General features: G+C 35.8%; 1 protein-coding gene across 7 annotated transcripts in view; it reads left to right on the top strand.

The window, feature by feature from the left end:
• The window catches only part of jeb (low-density lipoprotein receptor domain-containing jelly belly protein), a 416,231-nt gene extending 392,056 nt beyond the window's left edge, over positions 1 to 24,175 (top strand). For all 7 annotated transcript variants that reach the window (XM_022081969.2, XM_022081953.2, XM_087340068.1 and 4 more), the window contains 2 exons: positions 9,970 to 10,130; positions 15,544 to 24,175. In XM_022081969.2, coding sequence (XP_021937661.1) covers positions 9,970 to 10,130; positions 15,544 to 15,603 — 221 coding nt within the window. In that variant the 3' untranslated portion in view covers positions 15,604 to 24,175. The remainder of the gene's footprint in view (positions 1 to 9,969; positions 10,131 to 15,543) is intronic.
• Positions 24,176 to 25,738: the final 1,563 nt, after the last annotated feature.

Raw genomic sequence — 25,738 nt, 5'->3', positions numbered from 1 at the left:
TTAGTTAACTTCACGGTTACCCCTGCGGAAAGTTCATTCACAACTCAGTGCTGTATTTTACATCACGACCTCGTCCTCCACGTCGGTCGGTCAATATTACATTAACACGGGGCGATCTGCCCTAGACTTGGACGGTGTTTGAACAAGGAGATGTAAAAGAGACCTCTTATTCTCTCAAGTTAATTTCAAATTAATTGACTTTCTTTCAGTACTAATTCTTTAAGGAATAATGTAGGAATTTATAGGTTTGATAAGGTAAATTTTAACGAAAATAGGTTCATACAAAATTTCTCGTATTGCCAACTCTTTAAATACCAGTGGTAACTGTATGTACCGCCTACTTTCTCAATCAATAAATCTGCGTTTTGTATCTATTGGTTTCGTGTGATTCTCACTATAAACATGGATTATTAACCAGTTGACCTTTATAGAGGTGAACTATTGTATTTTGAGGGGGGAGGGTAAACTGAACTCTTAAATATTACTCAGACGATCTTTGGAATCAAGGGGTTAAGCTACGAAGATGTAATCCATCATTAAACTATATCCGGCATTCTCTTCAAATGATTTATTTTTATTCCAAGCCTCACATATCAAAATATAATGTGTATGGTAACATATCCGTGTGTGCCTGGTAAATTTTAAACCAACTGAAAAAACTTCGCTGTTTATCACATCACTACTGTCTATCCGATCTCTGCTGCAACAGTTTAATCTTGTACAATCAATAAAATTATGAACGCGCAAACTTCCGAGGTGAAACGCCATTTGAACCATTTAAAGCATCGTCCTGAAATGCTATATGATAATTGTTACCGAATAATAATGCATTTTAAGTCATGATTTAAGTTATAGAATGTAGAATAGTAATATGATAGTCGAGCGAAATTTATATTTACATGTCAGTAATTACATACATTGCATTTGTATGAAAGAATGATCTTACCCTTTCAGAATCTACACTGTTGGAAATTTTGCACAGAACAAAACTACTAAATAGTCCAAGTCCATAGATACGTTGCATTACGGGTTTGTTAAACTCATCGTATAAACTGAACCATTGTATACAGAGTGGGTGGGAAGTAAGTAGGCATTAAATAATCGTTATACATTGGAAATATAGAGGTTATAATCATTTCTCAATGCCTAATTACTTCCCACCCACCCTGTATTAGTAGGCAAATTCTTCCTAAGACATTTGTTAAGTATTTCACGCATACTTTCCATAAAAATTACCGAAGTAGGTATATTATTACATGCAGAATATCACGCCATGTATGGCAATGAATGAAGAATATGAATAAATATGAAGATTTCTGCTTTCTGGGTTGTTGCGCTGTGTAGTCTGGTCGATGTTTACCAACGCTTCAGAGGTTATACTGCCTCCGTCATCAGGGCGATGAAACGTTGGTTAACATCGACCAGACTACACCGCGCAACAACCCAGAAGACAGAAATCTTTTACTCACCGCTGTGAAAACCTCAAATCTTACATAAATAAATATGTTTAGTTAATAGCAACACATGAAAACAAATCTGATGTTTGTGGTTTGTGGGAAGCCATACCGTAGTTTTGTAGGTGGTTTCGACGTTTACCTGAATACATAGGTGATGCTTCTGTCCATAACATAAGAAATGATTTATAACACTACAGTACTTCAGAATGTTATAAATTCGAAGTGTAATCCAGTTTAAAAGCTCAGATTCTTTGATTTTATATCTGGTGACAACGACATGAAATTTTCATATATATATATATATATATATACACTTCCCGGCAATGTTGCTTAAGAAACTATACGGACTCAGACAAATTGCAGCAATGATATTTCAGGTTCTCACAGCGGCGTTTATGAAGATTCCTTTCTTTTGGGTAGTTGCGCCTTGTAGTCTGGTAGAAGTTTACCGACGTTTCTTAGATACCCACCTCCATTATCAGGACGTAACAACGCAGAATACCGCCATCTTCACACTACCAACAGATTTCAAAGCATTGTGCAGATACACCAATGTATTTGTGGCCATACTGTGGGCATTACAATGGGTGGTTAGGCTCCTACCGTATCGTGTGGAACACGATGAGGTGGTAATGATGCTAATTGCTGTTCCATATCGCGGTGTACATGCAGAAAAGGAGAGACTTCGGGCTACAAGTAACGTTACTTTACAAAAAGGCGCTTAAGCTACGACTGTACAATAATTATTTAAAATTTATCGCATAATTTTTATTTAAATAACTATTCTCTCCTAAAGGATTTATTGTAGACTGTAATATTTAACTGACCTCTCATAGCTCGCTCATAATAATTTCCATTTTACGGAGTCTTCCATAATAAGTGAGCAGTTGATAAACGTTGTAATTTAATATTATATTCTCAGGAAAGGTTGCAGGTTTCCATCTTCAAAAACCAGGAATAACCTTTTTCAGACCAAATAACCCCCCCCCCCCCATATATCTACGTTAAAAGATAAAATAATAACTTAGCCAGTAGTACATTTTATAATTTACAATTCTGGTGGACTTCTTTGTACAGATGTTAGAATTTTCAAGTAGTTAGGCTTCATGTGTTTTTCCCATATCGATTTTCACGTTTTGCAACTTATCCATGCGACGTGTAAGTTATCTCATTAGAAACAATCACTTTTTTATATTGTCTTCTATAGACCTGTGCTCCTAGCTCTCCCAAATAGTCTCTTTCCTTCATGTTTTCCGGCCAACATTTTGTAATCATTTTTTATCTCTCTGATGTTTACTGCATGACTTGGTCGTCGGGTCCTTCATGATTTGAATTTGAGGTGGGATGTTGTTTAAATACAACCCATCGTGGAAATGGTTAAAATAAATAATCTTAAAGATGGAGCATTCACATTCTTATTTATATATTATGAAAATAACCCACATCATTATTTATCTGAAGCACAGCAAATTGTTCGTAGATTTTTTCTTTTTGGGTCTTTTACACGAAAATTTACCGCACCCTTCACATGAGAATCCACTGCCTCATGTGTTGCGTTGTTCTTCCAAGGCTTCTCATAGATGTCATCTTGGTCGCTCCGATGAGATTTCTTTCAATAACTCCTCCGCGATTCCTTTCAAGAGATGGAATTGAGCGTCCTACATCAGATTCCCTCAACCTGTTGGTCGCGAATGGTTCCTGGTGAGCTATTGTGAATACAAAAACCTTATTTTATAAGAAGACGTGGCTACCCATTTTACAGGCGTCTATGTCACTGTCGGCCATGTTGTGTGTGTGGTGTGGGGACAAGCATTGGAATAGTAGCTCTGGGCTTTATTCCTTCTCTCCGGGCTACACGCGTTCTGTCTTCTGTGGTACAGCAGGCTGAGATTTCTCTAGTGTGTTGAAAACGGTGTAATAGCATAATAGCGAAATAGCATAAATAAGGCCCTTTTAATTAAATTTGTGATTTGATGCTGAACCATACACAGGTATACAAATTAAGATGATAGGCGTACATGATATGTGGACAGATGATTGGATCGATGGATAGATATAGATAGATAGATAGATAGATAGACAGACAGACAGACAGACAGACAGACAGACAGATAGATAGATAGACAGATAGATAGATAGATAGATAGATAGATAGACAGACAGACAGACAGACAGATAGATAGATAGATAGATAGATAGATAGATAGATAGATAGATAGATAGATAGATAGATAGATAGATAGATAGATAGATAGATGCATTTGATAGGCAAATACATATATGGATGGTTTCATAGATGGACAAACTATATAGATAAATTAGATTAGATGGATTAGATGTATAAGGTAGATTATGTATATAGAAAGGTTAGGTAGACCAGATTGGGAGAATGTATAAATAGGTAACTGGGTAATGGAAAGGGGTGGATGGATGGATGGATGTACGGACAGGTGGAGAAATGGATTTTTTATTCTTATCCTACTTTCTTATCAATACGAAATATTACAGTGTTTATGTTAGGGGTGCTATGTGCTAATGGCTACATCGTAGTGTTAGTAGGGCATATGAATAATAGCGGGTGACTGGATAGATACATGGTCAGATGGACATGTTAATTAGTATATAGTCCGATAGAAGAATGGAAGAAGTGACAAAAGAGAGGCAGAGGATTATGGAAGAAGCATAAACATTTCATATCTAATAACATAAACAATTTCCACTCTTTTATATAATGCAATACTCACAGCATCTCTCGGGCTACATTTTGGCGTGTTCATGTACCTGCAATTAATGTCGTTCGTATTATAGCTGTCAGGAAAATTTCGATTGTAATGCTTTCTAATACTGTGCAGTTTCATACGGTTAGTGAATGCTATTTACAATTTTATAATTAAAATTTTGAATCAAATTGAATTCAGTTCCTTTATTAGAATGCCAACAGCAGAAGAGTGTAGCACTAAAAACAAATACAAGCTGAATTAAACAATTAAAGAATAACAATAAATTAAATAGGATCAGGCAAAGAACAGATATTCTCTATTTAATCAGCTTTTCTACTAAAAATTAACGAACTATCAAACGCCATTTGTAGCTGTAGGAATCCCAGTTATGGACAAGATAATATTGCACACCGTAAAATTCCTTAAACTTTAATTAATATATAATAAATGACTATCAATGATTTAGTGGCAATTAATTTTATCCTTATAACCGAAAGAATATTTTTAGTAAAGTCAAAAAAAATCAACTACTACTTAATTTTGATTTTTTTATTTATTTTCAAGTTTAGTGAGGTCTGACAATACAGTTGACACCCGGAACATCCTCAGTAATGCGTAAAAGTACAAAGCTACACAGTGAATAAAAATTAAGCCCGCTATAAGTAAGCCACAATTATAAAACGTTAAGACACTTCAATATGTATTTGCCAAATCTTGTGAACTGATTCACAAGTTTTGAAGTTGAAATGTCCAAAGAATTTGTACTACGTCTTTAAATTATTGATCAAAGGGCCGTGTACTTTAAGACGCTGATACTATGAATTCTTCTGTTGCATCATGAATGAAAAGAAAGATCTTGTAACTCTTGAAACGTCATTTTCGACCTCTTATATACGCTTTCCTTTCTTACTGTACACGAATTTCACTTAATCCAAAGATAATTAATTTATCTGTTCTGTCCTTGTCGTGAGGAACGAAACTACAGAAATGAATGGCGTGTAGGGTTGCTACATGCTAGAAAGCAATGTTTGCATTATTTAATAGTCATTTATATGTAATGCATTTTGTAACAAATAATCAGAATAAAACCATTTTATGTAAGATTTGAGGTTATCACAGCGGTTAGTATGAAGATTTCTGTCTTCTGGGTTGTTGCGCTGTGTAGTCTGGTCGATGTTAACCAACGTTTCAGAGGTCATACTGCCTCCGTCATCAGGGCGATGAGTATGAAGATTTCTGTCTTCTGGGTTGTTGCGCTGTGTAGTCTGGTCGATGTTTAACAACGTTTCAGAGGTCATACTGCCTCCGTCATCAGGGCGATGGATATGCCAATTAAGAATTGATGACAAACACAACAACAACAACAATAATAGTCCTCTTAAACCCATTCCCATGCATTTCACATTACGCCTCAGCCTCATTTAAATTGTCTAAAGTTAATTCCACCAATTTTCATTTCCCCATCTCAAAAAGAAAAATCCATTTTCTGTCAACACAGTTTGAACTCAAATGTAGTCACAGTACTGATGGAGTTTAAAACTGTATTTCCAGTACTGTAGTCCAGTGAAGCGCTCAACAAAAGAATAACTAAACGCTTTCATTGCATTTCAATGATGGGTTTGATGTCTCCCACCCTCAAACTTAAGCTAATCCTCCAGATAGAAGGCATTCATTAGTCTAAAATTTAATACAACAAAATATGTAACTGTAAACGTTTCCCTGGAAAGCATGAACCTGTCCAACTTACAGCAAAATGGATGTCCAAGATGTAGGGTATTGTGGACATGTAAAATTGTAGGATATTCGCCGGTTCCAATTAAAAGTGTCCAGGATATAGGAAAAATGTATTAAACTATATAATATAAAACTTTATAATTTGTACGTTTCACAAAAAAATTATTAAGATGGTGAAATCGAGGATAAGGAATTATACGAGACATGTAGCGTGTATGAAAGACTTAATAAACGCCTACCGATACTTAACGTTCGACGGAAAGCTGTTAGGATGAAATTATTTTGAAGACTTCGGATCTGAACAATTACAGTCAGAACGGTAAGAGACAGAAATCCAACGCGTTGCTGCAGTTCCCTTCGCCCTCGCCTACAAGACTTAACACTCCCAGTGCCCCAAAAGGAGACTGTATTGATTGGGTTGCAACTCGCTCATTATTCTTCACCTGCCGTGACGTCAGAACGAAATGCGAGCTAGTGGGGATGAGGGTATCGAGGGCGGGAGGTGTGCAGGGGAAAGCAAAAACGACATTTTGCAGTGAGACCTGTCTGTCTTTAGTGGAAGTGGTTGTTCGAGTTTTTGAATTGATGCTTGTATTCACTACATGTGTGAATGCGCGTAAGAAGTAGTTTTGTACTGTGGCAAGTAATTTGTTACGTTTGAGAGATGAGGGTGGAGTATAAATGGATCAACAGGTTGTCCAATGTAAACGACTGATAGACTGATAATATGGCAGTGTGCGACAGGCCTGGGCCGTCACCATGTTGTATCTACGGGACTTTAATTCTCACTAGGGTCTTTAGCTTTACACTTTCTTTCAAAACTATAATACGTCTATTTATGTATTTATTTATAATACTTGTATTTACTTAAAACAGATCTGAGAATGGACATTTATAACGTCCTTAGACTAATCAGTAACTGTAACTTCCAAGGTTCAGATACAGTTTAGAACAGTAACTCTATATTACAGAATTCTTCCTTCTTGAAAGCTCATAGTTGCTCAGCTATTCGATAACACTCTCGCATTTTATAATACCCCAAGTTTTATTATCATTCTCACATGAAACCGCCACTGACGTTTGTACGGATCAAGGTGAATCCAACCCACTGTAACAATATATTCTTTAAGATCTATTATAATTCTATCCTCCCAACTAATTCTAGGTCTCAGAAGTTTTCTCTTTATTTCAATTTTTGCAACGTACTACAAGTTCTGTCCATCATATTTTTATTGATCTGATTATTCTAATAATATGTGGTTAACAGTACAGATTGTGGAGCTTCTGTTTTTATGTTTTTATTCGTCTCCTACGCAGAGACTTTTAGATCCAAATGTTCTCCTCAACGCTCCGTCAAACATCAATCTATGTCCCACTCATAAGATGACTCTTAAGTCAACAAGAAACAGGTAAAAATATAGCTTAATGGATTTAAAACTGTACATTTTTTATTACTTGGATATGACTTAACTATAACACATTCTGTTTGGAAGACCAGCCAAAATAAAAGCGAGTATTACAAAAACAGAACAAAGTTTAATAAGTAACCATCGTACCAGTAACATTCATTAAAATAACCGAACAAGTTGATGTAGAGTTAAATCTTTAAACTTTTGTCAGTTAACCGGCTGTCCAAAGGATTTTCGTATATTTCAGAGACTTTTCAGGCGAATGCAGCAATAATAGGCCAACTTCAAAGCAGGCTATGCCTGATTTATCCCAAATTCTTAGCTACACATTGTTTATTATTATCTTTAAAACTCGTTAGGCGCTATATAACGGCGTCCATTTTAATATTATCTTCCCATGTATGCCTTCAGGCATCCCAACCAAAATGTTATGCGAGTTTATCATCTTCCCCATGCGTGCTATATAACCTGTCAATCTCATCCTTCTTTATTTCATTATTAAGCTTCGTGCAGAATATATTTAGTCGATACGCACCAGTGTTAAATTCACTCGACAGCTTGTAATACAGCTCAGTTATCATCGAAGTTCGTTAGGTAATTTTGCAGATGAAACATGTGGGCAGACGCACAAATTTCACTGTCATAAGATACGTTTATTTTATGTACTTCGTACAATGAATACTATCTTACGATTTACTTATATAAAATCCTAGACAATTCCAAGTAACAGTTTTATGGTGTAATGCATTACTCTTAATTATTGGAATTTCTTTAACACGCAATATTTAAATTTAAATTTAAATACTAGTTACGAAACAGGAAAATTGTTTACAGCATGAAAGAATAAAAAGAATTCAAACAATAAACATTGCCCAAGTGCTACCTTAGACTATTTTATATTCCATAATCTTCGTTTTCGGGACGTGAGTTAATTACGACATGGAATAGTAACCTATACACACTTCTTAGAAACAGTGTGAGTTATTTGTCATACCAGGAACCTGTAGTAGCTGGCATTAAAGATTTATTTTAAAATAACAATAGCCGAAGAAGTTTAGATACCACAGGCATGTATAAACATTCAAAACGTCCTTCTCAAACCTCTACCTTTGTGTTTTTAAAAATAAAGTAAAAAACAATGATAAATACATAGCATAAAAATAAAAATAATGTCTACTATATGACACTAAAAATCATAGACTATTATAAAAATGGAGGTGAAGCCATTCGTGTTTGTGTAACAAAATAAATGTTAAAATGGTGCTTCATGTAAGTAATAAAAAGTGCCTTTAAGGGAAAATGTATCACAGCTCAGAACATCTGAACATTGAAATATGGCTGTCTTCTGGGTTGTAGCTCCATGAAGTCTGGTAGATGTTTACGAATTTTTCAGAGGTTCATTTTGCCACCATCACCAGGGCGATTAACGTTGTAGGATATCATAAGTTTTACTATTCGCCATATTTTACTGGGTTTGGCAAATCGAATGGATGTTGCTGGGTCTTAGAAGATCGCTGATTTAAAAAAAAAATCCTTATAATAATAACGGCATCTATTCGATGTGCGCCATCGAAGGCGTTACCAAGCCTCCTGCTGTAGTAGCAACATATTATTTTGTCCCTCTGATTTAGAACAAATTGCATACACCTCCTCCTAACCGACCCCGATGGTCCATTTGCCACTTATTTCCGTTACGCCATAATTTCACTGACTTTACGTCTTCAGACAACGAAAGCTGAATCTTAGCTATTGATTTTCTAGCTGCATACTTTCTTCAAACGTTACATAACTTTATATCAGATGGAAAGGTAGATATGAATTAGAAGCATCGTATTTTCTCTTACACGTTAAATCCATTATTCCTATAATATTAATGTATTTATTATAAATTTTTATAACTTTTATTCTCAGGTGAATGAGGTTTAAAGCGATTTGAAATTAATTAATCTCGGACATCGTCCTGATGATGGAAGCAGCAAGGATCTCTAAACTTCTAGCAGACTACACGGCGCTGAAACCCAGAAGACAGCCATCTTCATATTCTCCGCTGTGTTTTCTCTCAGAAATTCTCATCTGTCCATTTTCTCCTGTAATCTCCGCTTCCCTCACCAACCTCGATTCAGTCTGCCTAAAAGTGTTACGTTCTTCGTTGTATTATTTTTCCCATCGTTCTGTTCATATTTCTTACTTCCAGATTTTTTCTCGGAACTTTATTCTTAGACAGCCTCTGTCTTCTTTTCTGACAGTGGCAGCAAGTTTTTCACACGCAAATAAAATAACAGATTCGCAATAATATCACAACCGTGTAAACCTCAAATCCTGCTTAATAATGTCATTAACAATAACATTACATTACACAATAATTAAATTATCCTTAAATCTACTGATACATTACGCTAAAGTTATTGGATTTGAGGTTTTCATGGCGGTGAGTCTAGAGATTTCTGTCTTCTGGGTTGTTGCGCCGTGTAGCCTGGTAGAAGTTTACCGACGTTTCAGAGATCCTTGCAGCCTCCATCATCAAACCTTCACGATTGGTTCGATGTGCTAGGCTGACCCAACCAAAAGTGATTTAACATATTTTACAGAAAACCATAATAAATGTGTGTCACTATGAATTAACTAATAAACCCGTGTCTCGTTTTGCAGAATGCCCACCCGCGGAAGATGGCATGGAAAGGTTTGCTTGTCCAACTCCTGACAGGATGGGAAGATATCGGTGTATAGACGACCTAGTTCTCTGCGATGGATTTATAGACTGCCCCAGTGGGGAAGACGAGGACCGACAAGCCTGCATGTTCTATAAAACGGTTTGTATACACTATTTCTTAACCCATACCATGGCTCAGAGTCGCTCGCCTGAAATTACCTACCTTTTATGAAACCAGAAGATTCATTATCGTATTCACATGTACCAGTCACTGAATTATATCCTGAAGTCAGCTAAATTAATTCAAGTCCCTCACAACCGATTTCTTTAAGACGCGTTTAAATATTATTCTACAATGTACATCTGTGTCTCCCTAGTCATCTCATTTCCTGTTTTGTGACAAAAATTTTGAATGAAATTCTGTTTTCCTCTATGCCCTCTAAATGTCATCTCCATCTTATCCATCTTGGTTTGATCATCGTCATAGCATTTGGTGGATAATACAAATTATGAAACTCCGCCTTATATAATTTCCTCCTTAATATCCCGTTCTCAAACTCGGTTTGAACAACATCCTAATAGATGTCTTTCTGTATTATGTTCTTTTCTCAGACAATACATGGAACCGCGGGTAAAGTAGTTATTGCCGGTGACAAATTTCTTTGCAAGGTTTTTCATTTACGAACGTGTTGAAATTAACACATTAAAATGTTTCTTTGAAGGATTAGCTAGATCTCAGTCACGTGCAAGTAATTCGTGCTTATAGTTCTTAATTATACTTCTCGAAGTCTGCCAACGGAATTCTTAATTAAATGATTTATTTGTCTGTCCACGTTGTTTCCAACAACACGGAATTTATTATGTCGTGAGAGAGTTAAACATTTTAAAGTGTGTCAAAGTTATTCTTATGTAAGTTCATGTCCTTAAACTCTGTCCACTTAAATTCCCTCAATTTTCCTCTGGGAATGGGTGTTGAGCATAAATTTCCGTGTAACAAATAAGATACAGACCTGAAGTTTTATGAGCTACTTTAAGTAGTGTTACAGCCATCTACCTGCTCTCAAGAGAATTAACGAGCGGAGCAGAGACGTGTCCGCCATATTGAGTAAGTCTCTCTCAGGACATACTTTGAACACTCTGAATGATTTAACAGAGACGAGATGAAGCACGTTAGAGCGGATTTTTATAAATCAACTGTTTTATTTCAATAACACTATAAAAACGTGAATAATATATCTTGGTTTGGATGGGCGTGTTTGCGTCTGCCTGTAATCTAATAATTTATGTTTACGAATTTAAAGCAGTAACATTCCTGAATAGCAATAAATATCCATATTTGTTTTGTTTAAGCTGATTTTTTAAGTGGATAGATCCATGTGTGTACTTATTTTACTTACTTTGTTAACTTTCATCTTTTATTTTATTACAGCGGTCTGAAGGCGCTTAAATAATAAATGTAAACGATATCGCGTGCTTGTAGTTGTAAAACAAATCATTTGTTCTAAGTTTTTTGTCAAAAATTTGGTGATAATAAATATTAAATCAAGTACTACAAGATTGCTTTGCCTAGAATATGATGCTAATCGCATGGAACAGGCCTTCATGATCCCAAAACAATACATAGTGTGGTATAAAGTACAGTTTATGAAGCAAATTCAGAACGTAGCTCCAGGGTGTATATATATATATATATATATATATATATATATATATATATATATATAATACAAAACACTAAAATGAATGTTAATCAAACTTTGTGCAGTTTCTTAGTAATATGTTCCGAAACACGTGTCGTATTTGCAGCGCGCTAGACTCATGCATATACCACACGCAATCGATGGCCTGGAGCGTTGTTGTTATACCTCGTTTCTTTCCATATGAAGCTTGACCTTCCCTGGGACATACAACAGCCAATCGCAGTAGCGGAGTGGGAACAGCCTTCGGTTACAGGTTGGCGGCAGTAGGAGAAGTTTGTATGGGAAAGGTTCAGTGTTATCACGTTTTACCCTTTAGCCATTGCGAGACCGGCCTGAACCAACTCATTAGTCTGTAAGATTTGCTTGGCAACTCTTGAGAACCGGACCTGAACCTTGTGACCAGGTCGAAAGCCGTCGAGAAGCACTCATATACAGTCGGTCCAACCCACGCTTCCAAAATGTTGCATAGATTTCTCGTAATTGCTTTCCACTCAAGCTGCAAGAGTAATGGAATCTGCTGTTGTGTGCAGAGGGCGTTTAGATGAATATACACAATAGAGACACGCCTACAGACAAAATAAGGTGAGGTTAGTACCTGCAAGAAGTGTGAAGAAACGTATATTTTTGTGCGCACAAAGAAATCATTTAGTCACTCGACGGACGGAAAACTTTTTTGGTTCCTTCTTCAGTATGTTCTGTACTTAAGAATCGATGGATGGAAGAATGGATGGGTAGATAGATAAATTCGTGAATGCGTAGATAACGGATGGAATTGTAAGTTACATGAAAAGATGGATGAGTGGATGGATGGTTTGATAAATTAATGGAATGATGAATATATTGACATAAACGGGGACCTATGAATGGATGGACCAATCAGTGGATGTAAGGTTTTGTTCGATGGATCGACTGATTAATCAGTGAATGACTGTATGGTCGTGTATCATGGTCGTCCAACTATGGAACTGATAGTTAAGCAATATATTGCATTGTCTTTGAATGCAAAACCAATTTAAAATGTTCAAAGACACAAAGAACATTATCAACTTCGATATGAACCACCTCTTCACAAGACTGAAAAGGAAATGACGTACGTATATTGAAATGCCACTGTTGTTCATACCACGAGACAGCTGTGGGACAATGTCTGTGGATCACTGCTTGAAACTTCGGTTTAGAACACGAAAGCTCTTTGTCTCTTTATTCTTCTCATCCTTGTTTAATCTGCCCAGTCCCTTTCTCTTCTCGCACAGCCCCACGGCGATTCTGAAATGTAGTTGGTTTCCATGGGAACTGCCTGTCACGTGGTTTGCGAAAAAATACACAGAAGTAGAAAAATAACATCATGGTGGAGCAGGGGATCAGATACCTGCAGTATTATGATGTACCCATCGAATTTACAGTGTACGTGTTGAACTCAGAGCCATTCGCTTGCTTTGATTTATGGTTTGTCTGTTCTGTGTCATTCCTGAATTAAATCGACTCTCGTTGTTCACTGTTCTCTGCCTTTCGTTTAACGCAATTTAAATGCCCCACCAAAACCTAGCACATTTTTCTTCAGTGGGCTAAATGATACAGCATAAGCACGGTTCATATCTTATGTAGAAATTTACGCAGATGTTTAATCAAGTTTGGGAGCAAAATTAAGCAAAATGTGTAATCAATATTATTGGTCATTTGAATAAAAAATTTCTTTGATATTATCCATCGTCTAGTAAAATAAAATATTAAACGACATTTCGGAGATGGAGCTCTATCTCCGTCTTCATATTATTGGTATTGGTACGTCTATTAGGGGAATGTATCTAAAATGTCATCCAAGTATTGTTTTTCATATAAAATAAAGTTCATCTTACGAAAACAAAATTTTATTAAATACACATTAATCTAATTAATACCTACAAATTTCAATTGAAATATTTTCTCGATATAAAGCAACGATACATGTAATCAAATACAAGAATAAATACCGTGTTTTTGCAGTGTTATATCTGTCCTACGTGGGAATAATCCATTTACCAGTTACAGCATTTATTAACGTAAGTAGCATTGTTTGCATTTTTCTCGTTTCTACCGCGTCCAGGCCAACTCTGGGGCCCACCGAGCCTTTTAAGCAGTATACCGCAAAAACTTTCTCTGCGAGTAAAGTGACCGGGGAGTGAATCTGGCCACTTACCTGCATCTAGTGTCGCAGTTAAAGAATGGAGCCTCCGCTATCCCATGTCTTCATGGCGTGGAAGCTTTAATCCTGGGCTGTTGATCAGCTTACAGCAAAAAGTGAGTAGGTTATGACGCATTAAAAGCATACAGCCAGAGTTCTTGATACTTCATCTGATCTATCAGCGTCCACATTTCGAAAAATGATTTATTTATTGTTATTTACTATTACTTTAATTTATTCTATCGTCAGTTACCCGCGTCGTGTATCACCGTTATACAGCAGATTAAGCAATACCAGGCACAGATATCCAGCGCTACAGATATTGTGTTGCTTGTGCCAGATTTATGTTGTGACAATGCAGTGCAATGTAGACCACGGATTAGCGTGCTGGTCTCGTGGGCAGATGTTAACACGATTAAATCCCAGCCGAAATAGAAACTTTTATTGTTTCCAGTTGTAAATATTTTGCAGGTTAGATTATGATCATAATAATAATTAATTTTAATCTACGTACATATTTTATCTGCATTAAATTTGTTAAACACAGGCTCGGAGATTTGCGCCGTCGTGGTGTTAATAATTCTTGATTTTAAAACAACATCATATGAAATTTATATATGTGTCTATTATCTAGCTCACTATAAAATTTCATTGATTCATCAAGTATCGTCATAAAACCGAAAACAAAACTTCAATTTCGTTCAGCTGCCATGTTGGTTTTTACCTCTTTACAAAAAGCCACTGTAATGAATATTGCTGTCATCTGGATTGTAACGCCGCGTAATCTGGTAGATGTTTACAAACGTTTCAGGGGTCCTTGCTGCCTCCATCATCAGGGCGTTATCGCCCTATTGATGGAGGTACCAGACTACACGGTAAAGCGACCGAGAAGACATCCATCCTCGGACTCACCGCCGTGAAAACTTCAAATCCTACACCGTAATGATTCTTGCATGCTTTTTGAAGATCTGTTAAGACACCATTTCAGACTTGCTATAATTTACCACACATGACATTATCTTATGTCTGCCATGTTTTATTACCGGTTGTACGAGAATACTGAAAAATACGAGGGTGGGTGGCCATTAATTTCATATCTTTCATTTCAAATTATGTAAAAATCGGTCTCTTATTTCACAATCTGAAAAAATAACATATATTATAAAGTCATGAAGCTCTGTGTGTGTGTGTGTGTGTGTGTATATATATATATATATATATATATATATATATATATATATAAAAAAAGCATACTGGGTTTTACGACTTTATAAGTTTATTTTGCGTTCAAGGAAAGAAAATCAAGCCAAAAAAGAATGCCAAGAATAGATAGTATCGAGAGTGGACAATTTTTATTGTCCTTGAATTTTCACCAAGTTCGCTGGTTTCCCCTGTCTGATACAACCCGCTGTTCTGTCCAATCACGCGTTCGCCTCCCACTCATAGTCCATGACCTGATCTATATAAGAACTTTTCCTATTCCCGCCAAAGACATTCAACCCAATGACGATAACTGCAGTGTTTGCTTAAATGTTGGAAGACCATCATTCTACGCTGTTTAATGTCGACACCCGGAGTTATTCATTAACTGTGTTTATTAACATTCCAACTGCTGTTTAAATAATACATATAATTTTTACAAGGCAGACGTGTGCCTGCTGCACTTGGCTGAAGCTGTTTTTATAATTGTTTATTTCCTTTGTTTGTTACAGACGAAAGCGCACTTAGACGTTTTGGCGGATGCACTACTACGGTGGGCCCGAGGACGCTAATAGAGAACATCAAATGGGAGAATGACCAAACCTAGAAAGAAAGCAACGCAAACTGAAAACAAAAGAGATCTTATATTGTATCTATTTTTTATTTCGTCTACTGTTGTACCTCACTTACTCAGTCATTCCGTCAAATTATTCAATCTCAGTCAGGAATTTCAAAAACGACGAATATAAACCAGAATTTCTTCTCCAACTTGCTAACTCGTTTGACGTCGAGATTGAACATAATGAAAAGGGAATGTTCACATAAGTATTATCCGAGCCTCCAGCTAGAAAACAAAATATTCCCCTAATCATTTACTTTGATCCCCCCTACTCCCACAACGACACTCTGTGTACTGGGCAAAAATGCATATTCATTGCAAAGATAATGTAATGAAGAACAGAGTGTAGCAGTAATAAGAGGAAATGGCATTGTGCTAGCTGCGTGGAAGCTAATTAAGAGATGTGAATACGGCCTATGTAGTAACAAAACAGATACATACATATAATTAATATAAAGAGCACGTTCGCTAATGGCGAAATTATAATGGACTGAAATACGAAATTTTAAACTCAGGAGTAGTAGTGAAACGTCATTATCTAATTAATTTAAGTTATTTATTGTTTCATAAATGCCATTTCTTTGTATCGTATCATGAATATATACGCATTTGAGATGGCTACGTTTAAAATTGTATTTGGTTTTTAACACTGAATGACAAATGCCTGATAGCTAGGGATTGTATTACAGCGCCACCAGAAGAACGTTTGTAGAATCTGTCGGATTTGTCGGCTAGCGTTCAAGATGGAAGACCTAGATCATATGTCCTTGACGTAGACCGCTCTCCGCCGCCCTATACAGGTTCATGATTTCATGTTACGCCACGGATTATTACAAACTGTTGAAGCCTTTTGAGGCTTCTTACATTTTATCCCACAGAAGTTCAAATGACATTCTTTCGATTCAGCTTGAATTTTTTATTTATAATTAAATTCAAATAGACGTGAGATGCATACAGACAACTAGTGATTGTGCTCCGTCTCCGTTAATGTGGACGGTTTCACGAACCCAAGGAGCGCTATTAACAGGAGGGCTTCACTGCAAATCCAAGTGGTTGAAAAATTATAAACTAAACTCTTAATGCTTTTTTTTCAAAAATTATTTTAGCCTATTATCAATGGCTCTACAGTCCTTGAAGGACCTTGGCCTCCTCACACATGGGAGGTTTCTTAATCTATTTATACACTGGTCAGACTCCTTGGATGAGTGATCAGCCCGTCGTTAGGTTTTAGTTCAGATTATCAAAATATGTTAAAACATGTCTTTCGTATTCTCAAGTGGCCCCAAGATCGGTTATCGTGACTCAGATTTCCGTGGTTTTATAAATTCTTCCAGGAATATACCTGGACAGTACATTCATTGCATTTGACCGCGAATTTTCATACAGATTTCATTATTCATTAATCAACGTATCATAAACCGATTATAACAGTAAGTTCTTATATAATATGAAATTTACAATGTATGCAAAGGCCGAATATATAATCTTCTTTTGTTTTCTTAATTAACGGTCGAATCTGAATCACCTGATTTGCTAATAAACTCAGTCTTTTGCATTTAAAAGGTTTCTTTGTGTCAGATGTGATGGGTTCTAAAGGAATTAACAACTTGTGTACTAAACCTTGTATAATACGTTTTATTGAAAATTTGAGTGTTGCTTTTTCTGAACCTTCTGTGACTTCAGCGTCAGCTTGTCGAAAAATGACTACAAGACTGATCAACATTTTTAAATATATTTACTAACATTTTATGCATAATTTCCAGTCCCAGTTCATTAAAAACGTTATCAGACACATTAGGATTCTTCTCATTTTGCTCGGATTCCTTCGGGCAAACCGAAAACAGAACACTTCGAGAAATGGAACTGGTTGAAATATTTTTTTAAAAAAAATTGTAATTGAGAAGCTTTCGGCTTCTGCGTTTAATTGTCATATTTAAAATATTAATCACGCTTTAAAAGCATTTCACATAACTGTGGATAACAAAGGAGTTTTATTTAAATGTCTGTTTAAATTTTATTTATTGGAATATTTTTATTTACTTACTCGGTATGGCCTATATTCTAACTGCCACGTGTTAAAGAAGAACAGATCTATGCAACATTTTGTATATACATGGCTACCTTTAGTGACAAGAGCCATTGCACGAAATCAACTCACAGGCAGCGATTCCGAAAACTCACACAGATCGAGGTGTTTTCCGTTCCTATACACCATTGCTAAATCGATGTATTGTTTTGGTTTCAGATACTAAATATCTAAATTGAAATTGTAGACGAAAGAAAGATATTTGATAAATTATTTTTTGACAACTTAGATTCGTCGTTTGAACAACCGTGTCAGTGTAGTTGTCTGTATGCATCTGGCACCAAACCCAGAGTCTCAAATATTAGCATCAGTCCAAACACATTTTAAAATCCAAAATTTCCATTCAGATTAGAAAATATTTTATAATCCAGATGTTTGTGTGGTTCTTAAATTTTTTGTTGGATAACAATTTCTGTATGGTGCTGATTAGGATACAATGCCCCGTTATGATGCCAAAATATTATGCAACGTTCAAAAACCGATTGGCGTTAAAAGTCAAGAGTTAAAGAGAATTTGACGTTTTGGTACAACACAACGTTCATTTTTTTTCAGCCTCCTACCCCGAGCCTCGGCAGGAAACTGATGGATGTGGCGTATTTTTTGAAAAGAAATGTTTCGGTTCTAAGTTTGTACATAAAGAATATTGAGACGTATACGAATTACAGCAAAGAAAATTATCATTCTCGAACGTAGTATACGGTGGGTACAAGTTAATTTATGATGTATCAAATTAAGCAATTATAATATAGCCTACATATAAAACTAAATAAAAAAATCAACAAAAAACTTTACTTAGGTTTAGAATAAAAACGTATTTTCGTCGGTGTTATTTGTGGCGCTACATAGTTCTGATTGATGTTGTTCATGTTGTGTTAGAAGCATTGTGCGTAATAACATAGTAATAACTTTCATATACATAAAATAATTGTAGTAAACTAAAACCCATCGTATTACTATAGAAAAAGCGTATGTGGAAGCAGACTGGGGCCATTCTTAATAAGTAATGTATCAAATTAACTGTCTCTGTGTCAATGTATCTGTAGACAAAGGGCTCCACTGCAACCTCTAATGTAAGAGTTAATGATTTGACGCCATTGTTGTACACGGAGCTAGTATCTTTATCTGCATGGTAGACAATTGACGGACTAGCCGCGGTGTGCAGCACCAGACGCTGGACTGTGTGTCCGATTGGCCACATCGGACGCGTTGCTATGGAAACGGTCTGAAATTTTGTGAGGAACTTCGGGCGATGAAACGTTTTGTCATCCTGAGCCACCGAACAGCTCTTCACAAGTTTCCAAAAAATTTAAATGTAAAGAAAATTTGAAGCGAAAGATACATTTCTTATATTGTATTATTAAAATTAAATGAATTATTGCGTTTCCTATGTCACGTTCTTGTGTCTTTCTGGACTCGCTGTTCATTACATTGCACACCACGAGCTAAAGTTCGTAGTTGAATTGGCAAGTTGAAATTGATGAGTAATACCTTGACAAGGATAGGTTAAGGTTTTCGCCAATAAGATTTAAATGCGTGGGTAAAAATATACAGTTTCTTACGTAGCCATCTTAATTGACTTTAAAGTGATGTTCTTATAATTAGTAGGGACGGGAAAATTTCATGAAATATTACTTCATGTTTCTTTGGAATCGGTTGCTATGCATACTTAAATGAAACGATTATATAAGATTCACCAATTACCATCATTCTTAAATTGCACCAAACGCTAAAATAATTCGCTGTTTGTTTTTTTTATTTTTATTTCGTAACGTTGTTGTGTCATTTAACAGACGTTTACGTCTGTAAACTCAGAAGATCTCTCATCTTTGCAATAACAAACGTGACGAATTTTGGATATATGTAACCTCAAGTTAATTTTATGTACGTTTGTACTACTACTGATATGTTGAGTTCACTTTAAAATTACTAATAATTAATTATTTTGGAGAATAACACTACAACGCTGACTAAAAGATTAATGTTAAGATTCTGTGTGTCCAAGTGCTGTTTCTAAACTAATTTCAATCAATATTATTAAATATTAGCAACGTAACTATATTTGTGTATCTACAGGTATGCATCATCAACCAATGTTTTGTAATTAGGGATTTAAAATAAATAATTCTCTTCTTAATTCACAATCTCAGAAGCCAGTGGGAATAAGAGTTTATACATTTTAATGACGCCTTTCGACAGACAGTAAAAAATTAATATATTTTCTATAACAATTCAAGAAAATATGTAAAGCCTATTAACAGATACGTAAGTTTTTTTTCTCCAAATTGGCGGCCTACTGTTTCTCCAATGAACAGTGCACTTGTGATAACCATAGCGATGAATACAGGCGGGTTCATGATTTGAGAGAAGGTACTCAGTATGAACTGGCCATCGTAACTGCGACCATACCAGTTCTATTAATTTTTACCTCAACTTAATTTGTTGCCTAGAATTATTATTATTTCTGGAGACAAATACCACACCTTTTTTGTAAAATTAATTGCTTACGTGTTACAAATTCAAATAGGGAAAGAGAAAGTGCAGATTTTTTTCCTGTGCCAACATTTTCCAATACTAAATATCATGATTGATGATCTCTTTAATGAGAAGAATTTTAACGAAACACTTAAAAATTAATGACGTAACTTTTTAATCACAAATCCCAGTCAGCTTGCAGAACACCATTTCATCTTTTATAGTTACATTGTAGCCAATTCTGCAGCTGATACTTCACTGCTCATGCGCATTTGTGTTTACTATAAACAGTTTCTGAATGGGGTTTGTGGCCAAGACAAAGACGTAACAGTTGATAAGTCTTGAGATAACAGCGCGTTTTGATTGAATAGTTATGTCGCTTATTGAAACGAATACCACCACGTCTTCCTACAACTTGTATGTTGCTACTGTACACTTCTCTGTTAATTTTGGATCGGCCTATATGTAATTGCTGTGGAAATGAGACGCTGAGTTTTAAGTCTGTTCTATTAGAACTCCGGTCTATAGGAAAATGTCATAACCATCAGAATAAATATGCGTGCTTGGAAAAAAGTAATTTTCTTAAATTGGTTGTGACTGAGAGTATGTTGGCTACACTGTCGCCGAAAAATACATTGTTGTTATGTAAACCATTTTTACATAAAAAAGTGCACTGTTAACCATATTGTTACTCCTTTCCTAAAATTACGAATATTTTTTTTATGCAGAACAAAACTATGTCACGTATTACTCCTATAGATATTCAAACAATTAGTCACTCGTCGTGACTAATATATTGTTACATTTATCCCCATAAATTTGTTACAAACAATATCTGCAAAAAATCTAATAACGTCTTTAAAAACAAATAACATTACTGGTGTTTATGTTGGTCTACCGTAAACCTGTTGGGACCTTTGTAAGAAATTTTCTGATTGTCTCGTAAGTGGAAGGTGGGCAGTGACATTGCTCTCAGCGTAACCAAAATACATAACCAAAAAAAAAGTTCACAAGTTCTAAACATTTGAACTCTATTATGAAACAAATATAATGATTTCAAAGTGCCATGACTCCAGACTGTTTGAGTGATCGACTTTTAAATAATAATAACACAAATATTTATCATTATCACAAAGTATGTGACATCTTAAATTCGCATGAAATTTCACGCATATTTATCTGTACTGAATCAATTTAAGAATATGACAGAACGCAGAAGCCTCTTCGTCGGTAAGTTCAGACCAAATAATTCAAACCAACGAAAGGTGTACAGACCAACCAGAACTATAACCAAAAGTAATTATTACATGATGATATGAAATGTTAATATGTATTGCTGAAAGTAAGACCTATAATTTGTTCTGTTACGTTATATTTTATGTACTGCACTTTCCTCACTCGTTCTACTTATGGGTCTGACGTAGGGTGAGACAAGATGTCCTCTACATCAGATTTGAATCTTAACAACGGATTCTTAAAAGAACAACTCTGTTACATACACCTGGCCTACACTGAAGAGGGAAGAATGGGAATCAATGAATCATATTTTCCTGCCTAAGTTAAGGCAGGCGTAAGAAAAATGGTGCAATAATGGAAACTGTCGCCATTGTTGTCCGAAACACTTATTTGTACATTATTTGTATCTTTCTTCGCTTACCTCGATCAATTACCAACGTACTGAAACTAAAAGAGGACAGATCGAGTGTTCCCTTGTCTGTCTACATTTTCAATAACAAATTGTGCATGTTTAAACAAGTTATTCTCAGGTCGGTGGGTGATACATTTTGCGCAGGCGCCCATGTTTTATTTGTGCATTCCTGAACCAAATTCGGAGAGAACCACATTTATTAGAGATTCAGAAATTCAAGACACCCAGCTTCCAACCCAGAACCAATTGCCCCCCCCCCCCCATTTCCCACAACCCATCTGAGAAGAGTAGACCTCCATCCCTGTAATCCAGTTCAATAACCAGCATACGCCCATACTATACGTGTTGTGCTTTCATTGTGTATCCTTTCGCGTTTTGCTTTTGTGTTTCCTTTTAAAGCACCGAATTAAAACGATTTTTTGAAGGTGAAAATGCACACACACTCACTCACATCCTACACATACACACCAATCTAAGAACAAAAAGATGTTCTTTTTATATTCATGTTACATAGCACATTTAGCTATATTCTATATTCACGTTTAAGCACTGCAACATTGTGATACGACATAAATCCTGCCACACTTGTTATTTATATATTAGCCTACGCACGTCGCACTTCGTGGATTTTTTCGATTGAAATTAAAAAAACAAACAAAATATATGTGTTGGAAGAAGTATTGGATGTTTCTTTGCATTTTAAATTGTGTTTTAAGATGGACTTGTTGTAGAGAGTCACTATTGTAGTATGCTGGTTTAGTCTTCGTAATTCTTTCTTCTAATCTTTCGGTCTGTGTCACGTCTTATTTTTTGTCCCTGTTTCATCCTGTGTATCTCTTTACTTTCTAAAGCCGTTATTTTTATTCTATTGTACATCATTGTTTTAATAACAAAAAAAACAATCAGCCTAACTTTTAAATAAATAATCTAAAATATTAAGAAATGGAGAATTTGTGAGCTCCCGTTCGTGCGGGGAGCTTCCTGATAAATATTGTACATGTGTATATTTTACTATATTATTATTATGATTATTATTATTATTAATATTAACTATGTATGTGAGAATCATATTTATAGAATGTTCGTGCCCTCGAAAGTGGAACATAACAATAAATGCCTCAGCCAGTAACGTTAAATCAACATTTTACTCTTCCCCAATTTATTCTACATTAGTAAAGCAACTTAGAACTTGTTGCTGAAGGGAACATGACAGCCAAGCCTCTAGCTAAATATCCTTAACCTAAAACTGAGAGCCAGCTGAATTTAAAACGAACACACTTTAGAAATATTTCTAGATATCCATTCATTGTTACAAGTGGATGAATCTGATCTTGATCCCAGCGATATCCAATTGCACATTCCATACAGTGAATCCCTGCTAACATATTATATCACGTAATACAAACTACTTCTCCTACAGGGCTAAAAAAAATGTATAAAATAATCAGCCCAACCCCATTGAATGAAATAATTGGAACTCTACCCCAACGTGCGGTATAGCTTCTATCTGAAATGAAGCACAAATGTGACCTGTAACTTTAGATTAATTCCGAACATGTATGTATGTGCTGGGTGTAATTATAATGTATGTTTATTATGAATTGGCGTTGATCATTGTACCAAGGTGGAGACCTCTCAGCACTGACGCGCATGCTCAGAAGAATGCGTGGCCGAATCAAGTAGATCCTGCTTTGTTATAAACAAGTGTTCCTCTATTATATTATTACAATGATTATACATAATATATATATATCTGTGTTGTTATTTAGTATGTCCGTCAAAACTATCTGGGAATTAAATATTCTCTTTGCAGCAGACGTGACGTGTCGTTGCGGTTCTATGACACGACACGGCTCGGCACGGCACGGCACGCCTGTTTGGCAGTAGGCTGGCTAATAAATACATCGAGAAGCCGTCGCTTCTCATCCAACAATCCTTTCGTTATTATCGTTATTGTTATTGTTAAGTATAATGAACCCTGTGTTTCTTTTTATTGTGCATATATATTTCAGGGATGTTTTGTTTCTTTAGTTATATCGACTGATCTTCCGTTACGTATTTAATCAGTAACGTGTTGAATATGAAGTTGGTATCCCTGACTGTCTCTTGCATTGCCTTGCTACTGCAGCAGGTTTCCGAGACAGTACTGACAAGAACAGAGTAGACATGAATTATTATTTGCCTACATTATAGTCCCTCGGTTGTACCTGCTGAAATATTTTTCCTTGTAAAATATGAAACAAATAAGAGGAAATGGATCTATTTTGTGAAGTTTATGTTGAGGTTTCGTTTAAAGCCAATAAACGTAAATAAATGATATGAATGTAATATATTTTTTGTTAAGGACACTCTCGTGTCGGCAGCAATTTTTTGTTGCATACGGACGAATAGCGGGTCTGCCTTCAAACCCGTGTGCCACAGCCTCTGTTGTGCGCTGGGGCTGAGCCCTACCTCCATGAAAGCTATGATTACACCTTTGATCCTATACTGCTCACAGCATAATCGCATTAAAAGAAACCACGTACAATTTAAACGTGACACTTTATAGTGCAGAGATAATTAAGCAAAATGGTCCGTCGGTAGAAGTATTTAATTAGATTGTTCTACAAAATGAATTGTAAAAATGACGGATTGTGGTGATTAACCAGGCACGTAAAAATGTAATTTTAAATGTGATACCGGTAATTAGTTCTTTTTGAATATGTCACAGGTAATGGACCGTAATGTATGTCCCATATGAGTGTGAACGTACATCAGTAACTATTCGATGAACATATGAACATTGTAGACATAGTCACGTATGTATCTGAAGGTTAATTGTCATACTACAACAAAATTTACAGCAGGATTTGAGGTTTTCACAGCGGCGAGTCTGATGATTTATGTCTTCTGGGTTGTAGCGTCGTGTAGATGTTCACCAAAGTTTCAGAGGTCATGCTGCCGCCGTCATCAGGGCAGATCATCACCCTTATGATGGAAGTAGCAATCTTCAAAATTTACAGCTTCAAAAATGAATTTATTTGAAGTATTTATAGGTAACATCGCACCAAAATAATTGTCATAAATATGACCAAAGTGACCATCTGCCTTTAATATGGCAGAGCATTTCAGTGCAGCCCTTGTAACAGAAGTAAATTAAATGCTATTTTCTGGGTTGTTGCCATGTAGTCTGGTAGAAGTTTACCGAAGTTTCAGAATTGCTTGCTGTCTTCATCATTATCCGAGCTTCTAATATAATACACAGCACAATAATCCAGGAAACAGCCATCTCCATTCTCGCCTCCGTGAAAACCTTAAATCTTACAAAAGTAATTTGTGATTTTAATAGGGATTTTTAGCTGAGCCAGGATATATCAAGTACTACTGAGCGTGCAAGGATGACATTTTTCCCTTTGCCAGTTTGGCTCGACTGGTTCTGGGGTCCACCCAGCCCTTTTATGTAATCGGTACTGGTTTAAATCGACAGTAGCATGAAGCTAACTGCTGACCTGTAGCCTCCTTATACTGACCCATAGCTCTAAAAGAAGTGATGATTAATTTGTCCAATATATAAATTTACTTATAGATTCGCTTTATTTGTATTTTTGTAAAAATTTCTATAAATTTAACGTTAGGCTAACTCCATGAAGCAAGGTCCTTTTTAAAAAGTCATAAGTCACTCGGCTAAACATGAAAGCTTTTCACGGATCCTAAAAAATTATTATCGTGTTCAAAACATCCCCCAGTGGACCCTGTCTCGAGCCATTTGAATTCAAATCATATATTTTGAAACCTTATTTCTTTAATGTCGATTTAATATTTGGTTAGCCTTCATCTGTGTCTGTCTCTTCCAAGTGGCCTTTTTCCTTCTGTTTTTCGAACTAGAGCTCTGTATACGTTTCT

This window comes from Zootermopsis nevadensis, unplaced genomic scaffold (genome assembly GCF_977971745.1).
Source record: "Zootermopsis nevadensis isolate Lab colony 2312 unplaced genomic scaffold, Znev_1.0 Znev_ptg000061l, whole genome shotgun sequence".
In the NCBI taxonomy this organism is placed as follows: Eukaryota; Metazoa; Arthropoda; class Insecta; order Blattodea; family Termopsidae; genus Zootermopsis; species Zootermopsis nevadensis.
Note: the sequence above shows the minus strand (reverse complement) of the source record. Positions and strands in the feature narration are given on the sequence as shown.